Source organism: Pagrus major, chromosome 24 (genome assembly GCF_040436345.1).
Source record: "Pagrus major chromosome 24, Pma_NU_1.0".
Classification (NCBI taxonomy): Eukaryota; Metazoa; Chordata; class Actinopteri; order Spariformes; family Sparidae; genus Pagrus; species Pagrus major.
Window position 1 is genome coordinate 12,785,128 of NC_133238.1, and position 15,296 is coordinate 12,800,423.

General features: G+C 39.7%; 1 protein-coding gene across 3 annotated transcripts in view; it reads left to right on the forward strand.

Moving 5' to 3' along the window:
• Positions 1-15,296, forward strand: part of dmd (dystrophin) — a 169,539-nt gene that overhangs the window by 50,078 nt on the left and 104,165 nt on the right. For all 3 annotated transcript variants that reach the window (XM_073462661.1, XM_073462659.1, XM_073462660.1), the window contains exons 19-21: positions 2,444-2,636; positions 7,725-7,870; positions 14,485-14,585. In XM_073462661.1, coding sequence (XP_073318762.1) covers positions 2,444-2,636; positions 7,725-7,870; positions 14,485-14,585 — 440 coding nt within the window. The remainder of the gene's footprint in view (positions 1-2,443; positions 2,637-7,724; positions 7,871-14,484; positions 14,586-15,296) is intronic.

Sequence of the window (15,296 nt, forward strand, 5' to 3'; positions counted from 1 at the left end):
CGCACACTCGCTCCCACACATAAATACTTTCTGAGTTCCCATCTTTATATTAAACAGGAGAGACTTCAGAGAAAATAAAATATTTACTGAAACTTTTAAAGCGACCTTCCCTGTGGCGAATCATGCCGCCAACTGTTAGCTTATGAAAATGTATTCTGTCGAGGTTATAAATGCTGGTGTTTTCCAACATTACTCATGAATAAGGAGTGTGTCTCTTGGCTTGAGGCAAGAGTGTTAACTCACTGTGTGTTATGGGGGATAAGACCGAGCTGCGTTCAAAGTCTTCACTCCAGGACGGTTCAGTGAATATTAACCTGCCTTACCTGCTCAATCATGCAACTCACCAACAACTCTAGTTGAAATGATTGTATCATTATTATATTATAATTACATTAATCAGTGTTTGACATTTTAATTTGTCCTTATTGTAAACAAAGCTAATGTTTGTGTGTATCTCAAGCCTGATATATCTTCTTCCTCGGTGCCACAGAGCCCCATTGTTATTCAGATACTATTAAAAACATATCAAAGAGCCACACTGTTAATTTGACTGCAGTTTTCAAACTGATATATTTTAAATTTTAGCTCATTTTCTTCTCATTTGAGACTTAAATTGGTAAAAAAAAAAAAAAAGAAGAGGAAGTTAATTGTGTTATCTAATTCTAAATCTAAATCTAAAAGCCAAAGCTGAATCTAAATGTTAAATCTAAATGTTAAATCTAACGTGCACTATTTTCTACTGTCCTAGTAATGCTTGAGATATCGGAATAGTTAACATTTTGGGACAAGCACTTTTTTTTGCTACTCTTATCTATCTATTAGATATGAGGCTAGAGCCAGCAGCTGGCCAGCTTAGCTTAGCATAAACACTGAAAATGGGTTAAACAGCTAGCTGTTCAAACTTTAAACAGAAAAGAGTAGACAACTATTTGTGGTGTTACAATGAGTTACATGCTGGAACTGTTCGGCTCTAGCTCCATAATTAGCATCAAGGCATGAGAGCAGCGTTGGAAGAACAAATGGTATACGTGAGCTGACGTATGGCAGCCATGTTGTTACCTTCAAGATGGTACAGAACTGTGTTTAGGCTCCCTGCTCAGAGAAACGTGTGGTGATTCATCTGGAAGCTGATGGACTTCAAAGGTGAACTGAAACCACACCGATCTGAAATAACATCTAACTCAATTCAAACTTTATTACAGACTCAGGGTCCAGGTCTGCTTAGCGCTGATGAAAGTTCGTGGTATCAGTAATTTACACGTTTGCTATACATACAACCCATACAGCTTCTTATTTTTAATCAGGCCCACCTTCTCAGTCTGTAACTGCCCATTTTGCCGATAACGCCACTCTGTACAGGCGTAATCTGCAGCTGATAACATTTAACTCGACAGCTGTCAGTGGATGTTTGTGGATTAACCCACTTTAAAGAACAAACGTCAGTCTTTGAGTGTAAAGATAAGGCTCCTGGAAGTTATTCAAACACCTTTGTGATGGCTGACTGACACAGTGGATTAAAAACGGCATGCATACGTAATATTAAAGCGCAATCTGATACAAACCCCCTCAGCATTTAACCCTCCCTTAACAATCGATTAAACGCACTTTCACATTACATCAGTGAATGTATCTGAATATTTTAAAATAAAATAAATTATGCTTTTGAATTGGATGAAATTACAGTAGGCTTTTAATCTGCTGCTTGCTTTTCTCTTGTTGCTAATTGTAAAAAAGTGAAACATTACTGTTTAAAAAGACTAGCAATGTAAGCTAAGCAGCTAAACGAGGGTTATGATTGAAAGAAAAAACAGTTTGAACATTTTTTTCTTATCATATTAAAATTTTAAGACTAACTAAGCTCTACACGGAAATATACGATGACGATGCCCCTCTCTTTATTTCAGTGTCTTCCACATGGATCACCAACTGCTAAAGATGCTAACGTTTTCCCTGGGAGCCGTTAGCTTTAGCCTCAGTCATTTCGCAGAACAAGTGACTTTTAAATACAGCATTCTTATTTTAAGTGCTTTTTTCCACGGTGGTGAACACAACTAGAAGTTGAAAAGTATAGCAAAAATCATTCAACTGCTCTCCTCTATGCTGATACAGCAGTGATTTTTCTGTTCTCTTAGTACCATTTGATGTTTAGAGGAAATAGTTTCACAGCTACAATTCGGTTTTGCTGAGCTGGTCCAATTTCCTGCTTGGCTTCCTATTCATTAACAGTTGGGAGTGTATTTAAACATTTCTGTGAAAGAGAACTGATTAAGCATATGGCAAATGGAGTGGAACCTTAAAAATGAAAACACAATACTTTCCCACTGATTTTTTTATTGGAGATAGTTTGGACATATAGAATAATTTTTTTTTTTCTCGACAAATCTCCATGGCAACAACAGAGGCCTGGTGTGACCCTTTTTCCCCTCTTCCTTGTCCCTGGCAGGAGGAGGTGGCTCGCCTGGCCGCCCTGCAGCCCCAGGTGGACCTCCTGGAGAAGCGGCTGAACGAGCTGAAGGAGGAGAAGGAGGGGGAGGAGGACCCTTCAGCCTTCCTGGACGCCGACATCACCGCCTTCAAAGAGCACTACCACAAGGTCCTGGAGGATCTGAGGGCGAGGGAGAGGCAGCTACAACTGGGTGAGAGAGGAAATGCTGATTCACTGCAAAAACTTAATCCCAGCAATTCATTTAGCGCAGAGCATAAGGCGTGACCTTTCCACTGCACCTTGTGACCCTTGCTTTCGTTTAGGTGCCCTCAATTTTATCAGCTGGTGGGTACAGATTGTTAGAGTAATTAACGCATCATAAAGATTTTTATTTTTTAAAACATGGGTCTTATTTTCAAAGATTTGGACTTCATTATTATCATTTATGTGGTAGGTTGTTATAAGTGCACACTCATTGATGCCAGAATATTATCTTAAGCACTTATCCACTTAGCAGATCAATATAACCGGAATGTTAAAGCATTTAAGACGACTAAATTGCCTGGCAATATCGATTTGTTTTTACAGCTCGGCATTAAAAACAAAAGTTTTTCCTGCAATGATTTCCCATATTTTGTGGGGTTTCCTGTAGGGAGAAGATGTCTTTGTTGATTTGCTTTGAGAGGAAAATCTGAGTTAGATTTTTGAAATTGACACAAAACAACCATTCTTGAAGCTGAAAGTGGCTCTGCTGATATTACTCACTGCTGCATGTTGCCTTGTCATTAATTGTTGTTTCTGCTGGCTGTTGTTTTTATATTTTTTGGGCTCAATGGGTCACTCACTAACGATGCTGCATGGCAGTGGTGGACTCGGGATGTTTGAGGGGCAGGTGCGAAAAAAAAAAGGGCACCACATGTATGCGAGGGGTATCAGTGCACAGAAAATTGTGAAGTAGAGAAGAGAGAGCACTTCACCACATTTTGTCCACTGGCACCCTAGAGGGCCCTTTATCATGTTTTATCTGCCATAGGGGCATCAAAGTGAGCACTTTTGCTACACTGTTTCGAACATTGGGGCCATTTTTGAATGCTTCAATTCCCCGGACAAACCTCTGGCTTTACTGCCAGTACGTATTATATAAAAAAATGCCCCAGTAGACTTTGATCTCAGCCCTTTAGATTGTCTCAGTACATCCGTAATTTAGGTTTTCATTTCAGGGTGTAAAGCAGGGCTCCAGGATGCAACTATTATGGTCGCACGTGCGTCTAAAAAGCAGTCAAGTACATTTTAATTGGTTGCACTGGTGCAATATTCAGCATGTCAGATAAATAAAATGTAGCCTATAAAAGTGTTTTATTACTATTATTTTATTCTCGTTTCCAAAAATGTACAATATATGTTCAGAAATTACAATATAATGTATTGTTAGGTGCACCTAAACGATGTACTGGTGCACCAAAATGAACAACAGTTCCTTCCTCTTCTTGCCTGATGGATTAAATTACAGCGAGGTAGCAGGATAAAGTTATTTGGAGTGATGTACAAACAGAGTTGGAGCCTTACCTAGCTGTAACAGGTGACCAAGATGGCAACAATCTAGAGGGAAACATACTCTTCCTGCCAGTAGACAGCATTTCTGAAACAGACTTTCATAAGTGAAGTTGGCAGCCCTTTTTTTGACATCCTGTAACAAAAAAATACTGCTAATTTAGTTTTGGCAGACCACCAGGGGCCCTCTCATCACACCAGGACTGGTACTTCTTACGTGTTTTTGAGATTAATATGGAGTTCCAGTTCCTAATCTTCATCTTTGTTACATACTTCTAAAGAGTACCCAGGCCTGTTTCTGGATCCAACGCTTTACGATAAAAGTGTCTGTTCAGTTCCCCAACAGCTGAAAGTCAGCCTTGACAGACTGCTGTAGCCCACACACTGTATCAGGCAGCTTTAAAGTGGCGAATGTCTCTACCCACAACAGCAACAACCCAACCTTCAGCACAGACACTTGTTGTGGTTGTTGGAAAACGGAACGAAATTCGTCGAGATCATGCAAACAGATCTGCAGCCTACAGCTACGTCTGTCAGTGTGGGTAGATGCACCGATGAATAGAGGACTGTTTCCATATCATCTGCTCTCCAATTACCACCACTAAGCATATTTGATATGGCGCAGCATGCTGCTTTGTAGAGGGTCGTTTAATGAATCAATCTGCCAGAAAACACCACTTATTATGCTGTACTGCTACAATAATGTTATAGTTATTATTTTATTTACCCGCTAAAAATCAAGGCAAACCACTCACAGTAGCACTAATTGCACTGCGGGTTGCAAAGCAAAACTGCCTTCACTGACCTCGCTGTAACAAACATCTACCTTGTTGACACATCCTTGGATGAGACACTGAATCTCTGCAAGCTCCAGCGCTTAATTAATGCCCACACTGACCTCTGATGTCTGTGTAGAGAGGGCAAGAGAAAAGAGAATTTCCATATGGAGATCCGTTTTATTATTGGATTTTATGCTGACATCAAATACATATTTGAATGGAAGGCCAAAGTCCAGATGTACCTGACGTTTAATGTGCACCTTATATTCAGACTGAGCAACAAAGAACTGAGTACATTTTCATGAGACATGGATCCATGGTAGACAAATTAGATAGAGCATGCATGTAAAAACATTGCAGCAAGTGCAGCAAAGTTAATTTTAGTGATTAAACTTGCTTAAACTGGAAGTATGACTCTCTAAAGGTGCAATGTGTAAGAATTTTAGTTTAAAACATTAACAAATTAACCAATATTATCAACAGAATGTTAAGAAATAACTAAAATACGTTTTGACATTATGTCGAAGATGTCTTTGTATTATATTCTGAAGTTAGCATGCTAAGTAGCTAGCCCCTAACTGCTTTGTTCAGATAGTAATCAACACGAACACGCTCCCAGCCCGGGCAGAGTCAGCCAATAGATGCACTAGCTGCACGGCTCACTGAGCTAACTAGCTAAGGAGAGCTAAAGTTAGCAGCAGTAGGTGGTTTCTCTGATGATATGCTGCCCCCTACTTTTTTGGAGTATGTTCGACAGGTGGGAAATTCTTACATATACTATCTTTAAGTATCTTTAAGTTGTTAAGGAGTTTTAGTGAAGAGGGCTTGACATACAAAACAACCCACATGGTTTATTGTAGCAATATGGTCACTATGTTAACCCCATTTCACACACCTCCTAACAAGTATTTGCTGTGTTTTCAATCACTATGCTACAATTAGCCCACTCGTCAGAGGATGTCAGCCTGTCCTCCTTCAAATCCACAGAATGTAAACACAACCACAACGTAGCTGTGTAACACAAAGGAACGCTGCCTCAGTGGTTTACTGCTACATATTGGATAGAGGTTATTTTAATCATAGGCAAATGAAACATTTAATCAGTACCATGGTTATGACCAATTGGGAACCATTACCAATTTAAGACATTACATTTGGGTAATTTGACAAGCATCGCTTTAATAATGGATCTAAAAAAAAAATCATTGCAATACTGTGAGCAACAGCAATAAGATAAAGTGATTCTTTTCATGAATACATTTGTATTAACTGTAGCCAGATCTAAGGACCTAGAGGGCTCTGGCGGTTCTTACCAGCTTAACAAGTAATGTGGAAATAGTTTAGTAAAGTTTCAAGCGATCTACATTCTCAAGCTAAAGGACTTAAGAAAGCTCAGTGTCATCCTGTCACTAAACATGCTCAAATTACATGTCATTTTAGAGTTGGTTAACACGTAGAGTGACTCAGACTTGTGTGGCAACATGTCACATGTCCGCGTAGTGAGTAGCAAGTGAGAGTGAGTCATTTAGTCCAATTTGTAGTGCTACTCTCACTCTGTGCGTGACGCGCTCTGTGGCTTCCTCAGCGATAACAATGACAATGAGACTTAATGAGATAGAAAAAGAAGCTGAGAGCTGTGGCCATCAAGACAAGGAAAACGAAATCAGACGGACGCTGTGACAAAAACAAGAGCAGATAGCTATTTATATCAATGAGGGAGAGAATGATGGAAAGAAATGAGAAAACAAAAAATATAGCCACTGAGAAAATGACCCCGAGGGAAAAGGCGTCGAGAGACAAAGATGTGGGAAGAAGGAAAGAGAAGGAGAGGCAGCTGGAGAGAGAAAAGAAAGATAGAGAAAGATGCTGACAGCTGAACAGACAAACTCGACTTCTTTACTCACTCAGACAGCTTCTTCCCTCGTGCCACACACTGCGCTTTTCTCACCCACGCCAGGGTTGAGATATCCAACACGCACACATTCAGCTGCTTCCAAATGAATGGTTATAGGCATATGTGCAGGATTACTGTGCTGAATTCATGTACAGTAGAGAAGCATATTGCAAAGAATTTCTCTTAAAGCAGTATGCCACTTATTTAAATGTTATTTCCTTTTGTGGCTTCCTTTCTCTATCAGCCTCTGAAATTAGTTCAGGTCAGGTCAGGACATTTCTTTCTCTGTGCTCGACTCAAATCAGGGACGCTTTACTAGCAAGAATAGAAAAGAGCGAGTTTACCAGAGTATTGCATCATGAAAGAGTCTTAAAATGCAGTGAATGCAAGACTCCAAAGTATTCAAAATGAAGAAATGGTGGTTGGTTTCCATCAAGTTTTTGGCATCTACTAGACAACTTGGAAGGTATAGCCGCGTGTCGTCAGCATAAGATATAATCAGATGCTATTGCAGTGAGTAATATGACCCAGGGTAAGCATATGTAAAATAAAGGGACCCAGAATTGACCCCTGAGGCACTCCAAATCTAATTCTGGCAAAGGGACATGATTACTGAATTTGTATTGCTGTGATGTCTGTTTTTTAACTTTGGGATTCTGAATCTCCTACCCTGGCTAACCTTGAAACTTAAACCTTGATTACATATGGAAAACCAGTTGGATGAATGATTTATGGTGGTTAATTGTGTCATTTGGTGTATTTAAATGGAGTAAAACTGAAATACGTTGCATCCCAGAAAAAGAGGACTTTTGTAAATGTACACAAAGGTACAAAAATAAAAGTAAATAAATCAACAGTTATTTCAGAAAGACAAACTTACCAAGAAACTTTCCAAACAGCACTCAGCACAACAGTGTCCTTAGGTATTTTCACACTGAAGGATAGAAGATTTATATCTATGAAATAAATCATGTTGGACTTCGTCCTTACACTTGGATATTAAAGTCTTTGCGGTTTGCATTGAACACCTAAGAGCCTCTCTGACATATCTCTCTGTCTCCCTGTGTGTCTGTAGTTTTGGAGAGCTTGCCCCCGGCTCGTTACAAGGAAACCATATCGACTCTGTTGGCATGGTTACAACAGTGCGAGGCCAAGCTGGCCATCCCATCCACGGCCGTTACAGAGTATCCTATTATGGAACAGAGACTGAAGGACGTACAGGTACACAAACACACACTCCCACACTTTGGTCTGCAGATGAGTGATATATTCCTGCTTTAATATCTCATTTGGAGTTTGCGTGCAGTCAGAAGTAATAAAATTTGAGGTTATGTGCTGTCACAGTCATAAAAAATTTGAATTAATCTTTGTGCTTTCAATGCAAAGGTACAATAACAGTTACGCATTACACTCACATAGTATGAAGGAGAAGTCAAAACATTATGAACTATGGGCTGTAGAAATGTATTGTAATGTACTGTATTTATTCATAGATCTCCATTTATATATCTTGGCTTTTGATATTTATGTGGAAGAAGCATTGCAGCCTTTTAAAATATCACCTGACACTTGATCAGATAGTTCAACTACTTTCAGTTTTATACTTCAACTCAGTGGCAGATTCAGGATGTTTGAGGGGTAGGGGCGTAGAAAGTCGTGATACGTTTATAGGGCGATTGCTCTTCAACTTACACTCCAACTACTCTCATTTTGTACTCTTTAAATAAGAGTTCAGAGTTAATCTTGCAATATGGTGCAATATGTTAGAATTTTCCACCAGTTTAAATCATTCTGCCGTTAGCTGGTTAGCTCAGTTAGGGTTAGCCGGGCAGCTAGCAGACTGGACTGGTAGCTCAGAGCACCAGGAAAGTGTTGGTGTTTACACCACTAGCATGGTAGGCTAGTTGGGTAGCATGCTAACTTCAATAGATATCTCTACATCACAAGACATAGACGTCAAAATGTCAAAACTGTTATTTCTTCTCATTCTGTCGATAATCTTTTGAATGTTTTCAAGTCAATTTCAATCTCATCTCAGTTTACGCTTCAAGTGGCTCTGGCTTTGACTGCTACTTTAAACCCTTTCAGTGCTAAACTGACACTTCAAAATGCTTAAACTTCACATCTGCCTCTTTAAACAACAGTTTGCCATTTTTACTTGTTTGTGTTGTTTCAAAAGCTCAATATGTTAGGACATTTAACTATCCCATGGCTGAGATTGTGTAATGGTGTAGTGTAATGTTTGGGGTAATGGCAGCTCTCTTAGTGGTATGAATCACAGTTAATTATGCTGTTAGCTGGGTATACTATAATCCCATCATCCACTCGGAGTTAACAGTGATTCAGCTGATAGGTGGATTCGCTCTGTATCACTGTGTATGCTCTTGACAACACCGCTGCTCAGATCTGTTTACAAATTCCCATAAAATGCCAAAATGGGACTGGCTCTATAATCCTGTGGGGCTGTATAACACTGTAATCAGTTTTTACTACGAGTAGTAAAGTTATATTGCCGCTGGCGATGCCAAACTGCCATAGCAGCACTCTTTTAAGGGATGCTGTTGCGCTGCTCTTTGAGGTATCAGGCGGGGGATAAAGAAGGGAGAGAAAACAGATGACAGGCCCCATTAGCCAAGAGTCTGATTCATATCCACAGCGTAGTGAGTAAATTGCATGCATCTGATACACCAGGACATCCTCAAATCACCGCTGTAAACATAAAATCCCTGTAGAACGAATCATTAAGGCAGATGGAGTGTCCTTTTAAAAAGAAGAGGTCATTTCCAACATCAACCAACTGTTAATGGAAAAGGGTTTTTTTAGCTGGCACATTCCAGTATATGTGTTTTTGGCCTCAATTTTGTTCGCACGAAATTAATTAAACTGAAAGTTAAGTGATTTGAGTTTAAATGAACCAGATCTTATAAAAATGACAACTAAAGACATATTATTATTATTATTATACCTCTGTATTACTGCCCCCGCCTCTGTGGCTCAGGATGTTGACAAGTGGCTTGTTTTGCAAATTGCAATTTGCAAGTTATTACTGTGATAATTATCCCTTTTTTTATGTATTATTTTTTTAATTCCTGTCCATTTCCATTTCCATTCCTATCATTATTCTCAGAAAAGATTTTGTTCTCTTGTCTTTGCCATAGTGTATTAATCTCCCCCCTCACACCTTCAAACACATACAATGGATATACACATACATATATATTTATATACACCCACCACCTCACCTACTGAATTCAATGTGAACACATGAATGAAATTTACATTTTCACATATGAATTACTTACATTCATCTGTGATTGGCTTTTTTTTCACATGTGGAAAAAAAACATAGCACACGAAATCTCATTGAATTGCTCATTTTCACTTATTTCCACGTAGGATTACCTAATTTCACTTGTGAACAAACTCAATTATGAATCGGTTTACAGTTTTTAACAATCCTTGCCTACATTATGTCCTGTCCCAGAACCCTATTTTAATATCTAAATAAACAAAAACAATGCTGATAAATACCCTCTTTCACTGTGGAGTTAAACAAATAGCCCTCACTAAACTTACATTCATACCTACACTTGTTTGCTGTCCTGTATCCTGTAAACTAGTCTTTTAAATTTAAAGCAGCAGCTCTAACAGCGAGCTAAACTGTAAACCCTCAGAAAAACATACAAACAAGCGGGGAGAATTTCAATTTCAGTAAAAATCTGTGATTTTGTGAAGCCGGCTTGCATCTGCTTAACATGCAGAGTGCAGGCCAGAGCTCGTCTGCCGTCGGTGTGTGTGTGTTTTTATGTGTGTTTGTCTACAACTCTGCAATTATGAGAGGCGGGTGTGCATAATCCCAGCGGAGCAAATCAGTGTGTCTGTTTATCACAATATCTACCTACAGATAAACACTCACACACTCATAAATGCCAGTGCAGAGTGTGTCAGTATGCATACAATATGGAGGTGAGCACACACACACATTCACACACAGTTTTTTTTTTTTCATTGTGTCAATGTTCATCCGTATTTCCCGTCAAAAGAATACAAGAGCTTTTGTTCTCTCTTTTATTACTTTGTTGTTGTTTGGAAGCGATTTTTATCTTCCGTTTAAGTCAAGGTCACAGTACAGAGGAAATGTGTGTGTGTGTGTGTGTCAGTGTCAGTGTATGTGTGTGTCTGTGTGTGCACTCAGCCCTCTTTAAACTTGATAATGGTCTTGTAGCATAGCAGGGAGATCAGGCCTTGTAGCCTGAGATTAATTAAAGTTGATTGTAGATAATAATTGGGAATTCTTTCTGCATACTGATAAGCCGTCATTAATTTCCAGAGCAACTGTTTTCCCCTCTCGTCGCTCGGAGAGACGACTGTGTGTACATGTGTGGTCGGGAAACGTTTCCTATACACAGGTGACAGCATCACCTCTCACTCTGGTTGCTTTGTTCGTTAGAATAATGAGAGCTCCTGCCAGGTGGAAACCTTGAATCCTGACTGTCAGAAAAAGCAGATATTAAAAAAACATCCCTGATTGGTAAAGCTAACCGACAGCCTGAGGAGAGATTATCATTAATATCATCCACAGAAGTTGTTAAAGATCTGATTGCAGCGTTCAATCACTGCCTCTAATTTTGGTGTCATTACGTCGAGTGATTGATTTGTGATCTTGCAACAGGGTGATTTAGTGAGAAGTGAGTAGGGGTGGGCTGTAGGGATAATTGATTGAGGACTGTAATTATCTTCTTCAAGCCCAAGAGGATGTCTATAAAGTTCTTGTTTTGTCTGACAACTGTTTAGTTTGTGTTAAACAATTAATACGCTGGAACCAATCTCCCTAATTTACCATTAAAAATCAGAATAATAGACCAGTTTGAATAAAAATGCCACCTTAATCAGAAGAGACCGATCAAAACCAGCCTGATCTAAATTAATTTAAAAGGGGTGGTGTTAAAATTCTTTTTTTTTTCCTCATGCAAAAGATCTTATAAGTTAAAAAATGTCCAAGTCCAACGGAAGCTCCTTTCTCCCACAGAAAACACTGCTCCTGAAATGCCTTGTCAGTAGTCCCGCCTTTAATTCCGTGACTTCATTACATCACCATGTCACATATTTGCACGATTTACCATATTCACGGTAGATGTGAAGCTAACTAGAAGCTGAAAACACAACAGACCTGACCATAGACATGCTAAGTGGTGCTGGCTCAGGTGTGTGTGAGCTGACCAATCAGAGCAGACTGGGCATTCAGGAGGGGGCGGCCTTAAAGAGACAGAACAGAGCGCTAAACATCAAGGGAGTTGTAGTCCTGGGTGTAGCGGGCAACAAGTTTAAGACAGTGGTTGTAGAGAGAGTCAAGAAACGTAAGCACATATACACACTTAGATACAATATGCAACAATGGAGCTCAAAGCGTAGAGCATATAGAATCTTTTATAGTTTATTCATAACAAAATACTCAAAATCCTCATTAAGACTGAGTGAAATCTGTGCATGTCCAGTTTGACTAAATACACGTCATAACCGCTAACTCTCTCTCTCTCATAAGCAAAGAGCAGTGAAAGGAACATTTGGCTAGCCTGCCCTCGCCAGTAAAAATGACTAACGGCAGTGGCAGCAGGTCACATCAGCTGTCGCTAATTAAGGTTAATTCTGTGAGTAACTGGACTAGAGGCCAAAATAACACTTGGCTGCTGTCTGGTTTGTGTGTCTGTACTCAGCCAGAGATCATCTGTGAGGGAAGAGGCTCATCTCTGTACCACTACTGTGCAAATGAATGTTTCTGTAGCTCCAAAAACTAAAACAGAGTGTTAAGAGTTTCATTCTCCCAATTTAAATTTCATTACATTTCACTTAATGTCATATGGATTGTTACAGACTGCAGCACTTATCAAAACTAATACAGTCCAAGATTTTTCTTACAGCAATTCAAAATAAAACCCGTTCTGGCAATATTTGGAGTGGAACCAGTAGTGATAGAGCTTCATGACATTATTAGCATGAAACTGATTTTAGTAATTTGGAAGCAGAAAAGGCCCTCAAGCCCACTTAATCTTGCTAAAAAGTTATGATTCAACCTACCAGTGGTGGACTCGGCATGTTTGAGGGGCAGTGGGGGAAAACATATAAAGGACACCAGCTGTATGCGGTGGGGCACCACATACAGAAAGTCGTGATATATTTATAGTAAAGAGAGCTGTTTCTAGCGATTATTTATAGCAAAATACAAGGCCTGCTTTCAGAAACTGGACCCTCAAATGATCCGTCAGGACTTATGTAAGTTTGTGATGTCAAAACTAGCCCTCAGCTATGACCCCAGCATGGCCAAGGCTGCAAAAACACAGACAGAGATGATGATTTTAAAACAATGGGCGATGCCTGCTCAGGCCTGTGAGAGCTGACCAATCAGAGACAGGCACTAAAACGGTATGAGTAAAAATACTGTGTTTTTTTAACATTAATGCATGTTAACATTTTCTGGTACACCAAAAATAAAATAATGAACCTGAAAAATCAGCATAATATAGGATCTCTACTGTCTTCTGGTATAACTTAGCATTGGCATTATGATGTATCAACTCTTGACCTTTAAAGAATAAAGGAGCTCCCTCACCTCACTCCACGAAAGTGAATGTGGGATCTGATTTTAATCAGTTACAGAAAGTTTCAGAGGTCCGTCCATGTGGTTTCTTGTTCTTTTATTGAGCTGGATGAAAACACTGAGAGAAAACAAGAGGAAAGAAAAGGAAAACTTTAAGCAAAAAGAGTCCTTAATGCTTCCCTGCTTGGGATTCAATGTTGCAGCAGAAGGATTGTGGGTAAGCCATAGTAACTGACGGATGTCCTGTCCAGGGGCTGTGCTTGAACTAAGCTAAACTAAGCCTCTGAGCCACCTTGGTGTGAACGAGGCTTTCTTCCCCAAAATCCTGCACCCGAGGTTTACCAAAGAATTCCCTCACCTGTCCTCTTGTAATTCACCCTGCGTGGCGGGGTAAGCAAACTCAAACAGTGTGAAAAGGCTTTCATTACAAAATGTTAACAGTGGCAGCCCTCTCATGCTCGTCATCCCTCACTCAGCCATCTCACCCCGCTCAATGCGGTGTAATGTAAGAGACAAGCTGATAAAATGACTTTTCGCCCAGAGCATTTTGGCTCCATGGCATTTTCATGAGGCGTGGGAGCGCACGCGATGGATCTGATAAATCGTGAGGCGAGTTTCCTGCTGCGATTATACAGAGACTTGTTGATAAACGTGTCAAGGAAATGCCAGCATGAGGATTGATTTCTCAGGCGCAAACATATATATTTGAACAAATTGATTTTCGCATGGAAGGCTGTGTATTAGAGATGGATATATTATTCAGTTATGAACAGACAGTGCGCCCTGAGCAGATATAATTGCACAAGCGCCTGAGTTTTTGCAGCATCCTTTTCTCTCTTCACCTGATTGACACAATTTGCATCGCATTGCTTCCTCTCAGTCATGATTTGGTCAAAGCAAACACATCGATGCAATCAGCAGGACTCACACTTTTTCAGGATATCAAGATAACCAGTGACAATCAGGAATAAATGTCTGCAAATCCTCTGTGAAATTACTTTAAAAGGTGCTTTTATAACTTCATATCTTGGCTTCATTATCTGATCAATTTAGATCAAATATTATGTCTTTTGTGAGTAGCTATACTCACAAAGATATGAGTATGAATAGCACTAGAGAACAATTCAAAACCTACTAATCCAAAAAAACAGATATTTTTGTGAAACATCTTTGATGACATGCTTGAAGAAGCTTACAATTCTCCCTCTTTCCCTCTTCTTTCCATCGTTCACTCCTCCAGGCCCTACAGGTGGCTCTGGCTGAACACCAGGGGGAGATGGACTACCTGACCTCAGCTGTGGAGCAGGTCTTCCTGAAAGCTCCGCCAGACATCAGCCAGAAGTAAGACATGGGAAACATTATGTAGTGCTGTGTGGTCTATTGAAGTCCGGATCATTCTGCAGTACTCTGGCTCCAAACTGGAAGAACAGAAAATAATTTTCCCACCGACATAGTCCAACTTAAACGCATCCAGCTCATCTCCATTTATTCTGCCTGTTAGTGAATTTTAACCCAGGACCTTCTCACTGTGAGGAGGCAGTGCTCACCACTGTGCTGCCCTTTAAAAAAACACCATAAAAATACAAGAAATGTGTGTGTTACAGCAGCTTGTTATCCAGGCTTTGCACAGGAACGGTAATGCACTGTAAATAAACATATTAACACAGAGAGAAGTATCAATACAGAAATAAACACAACAAATAACTAAGTAAGTTCAAATATTTCAATACAGAATTAAAGAGAAAACTTGAACACACAATGGAATGAGTAGGAGTATAACGATGTGTATAATCACCACCATAAGCAAAGTTACTGAAAACAGAGTGGAGTTTGGTTGCAACAGAAACTATCTGAAATCTGAGAGTCAGGCAGAGTTGAGGCGTTGGGACGGTTATTGCTTTGGGCAATAACTTTAAGACAGACTTGAAATGTGAACCTAGCATTGCACCAGCAGTTACATCAAATTCAGGCCTTTTTCAGACTGCTTAAAATAATTTAAAGCGCTGAGTGGGAGAAAAACCAAGGTGAATATGTGCTGCGTCACACTTCTGT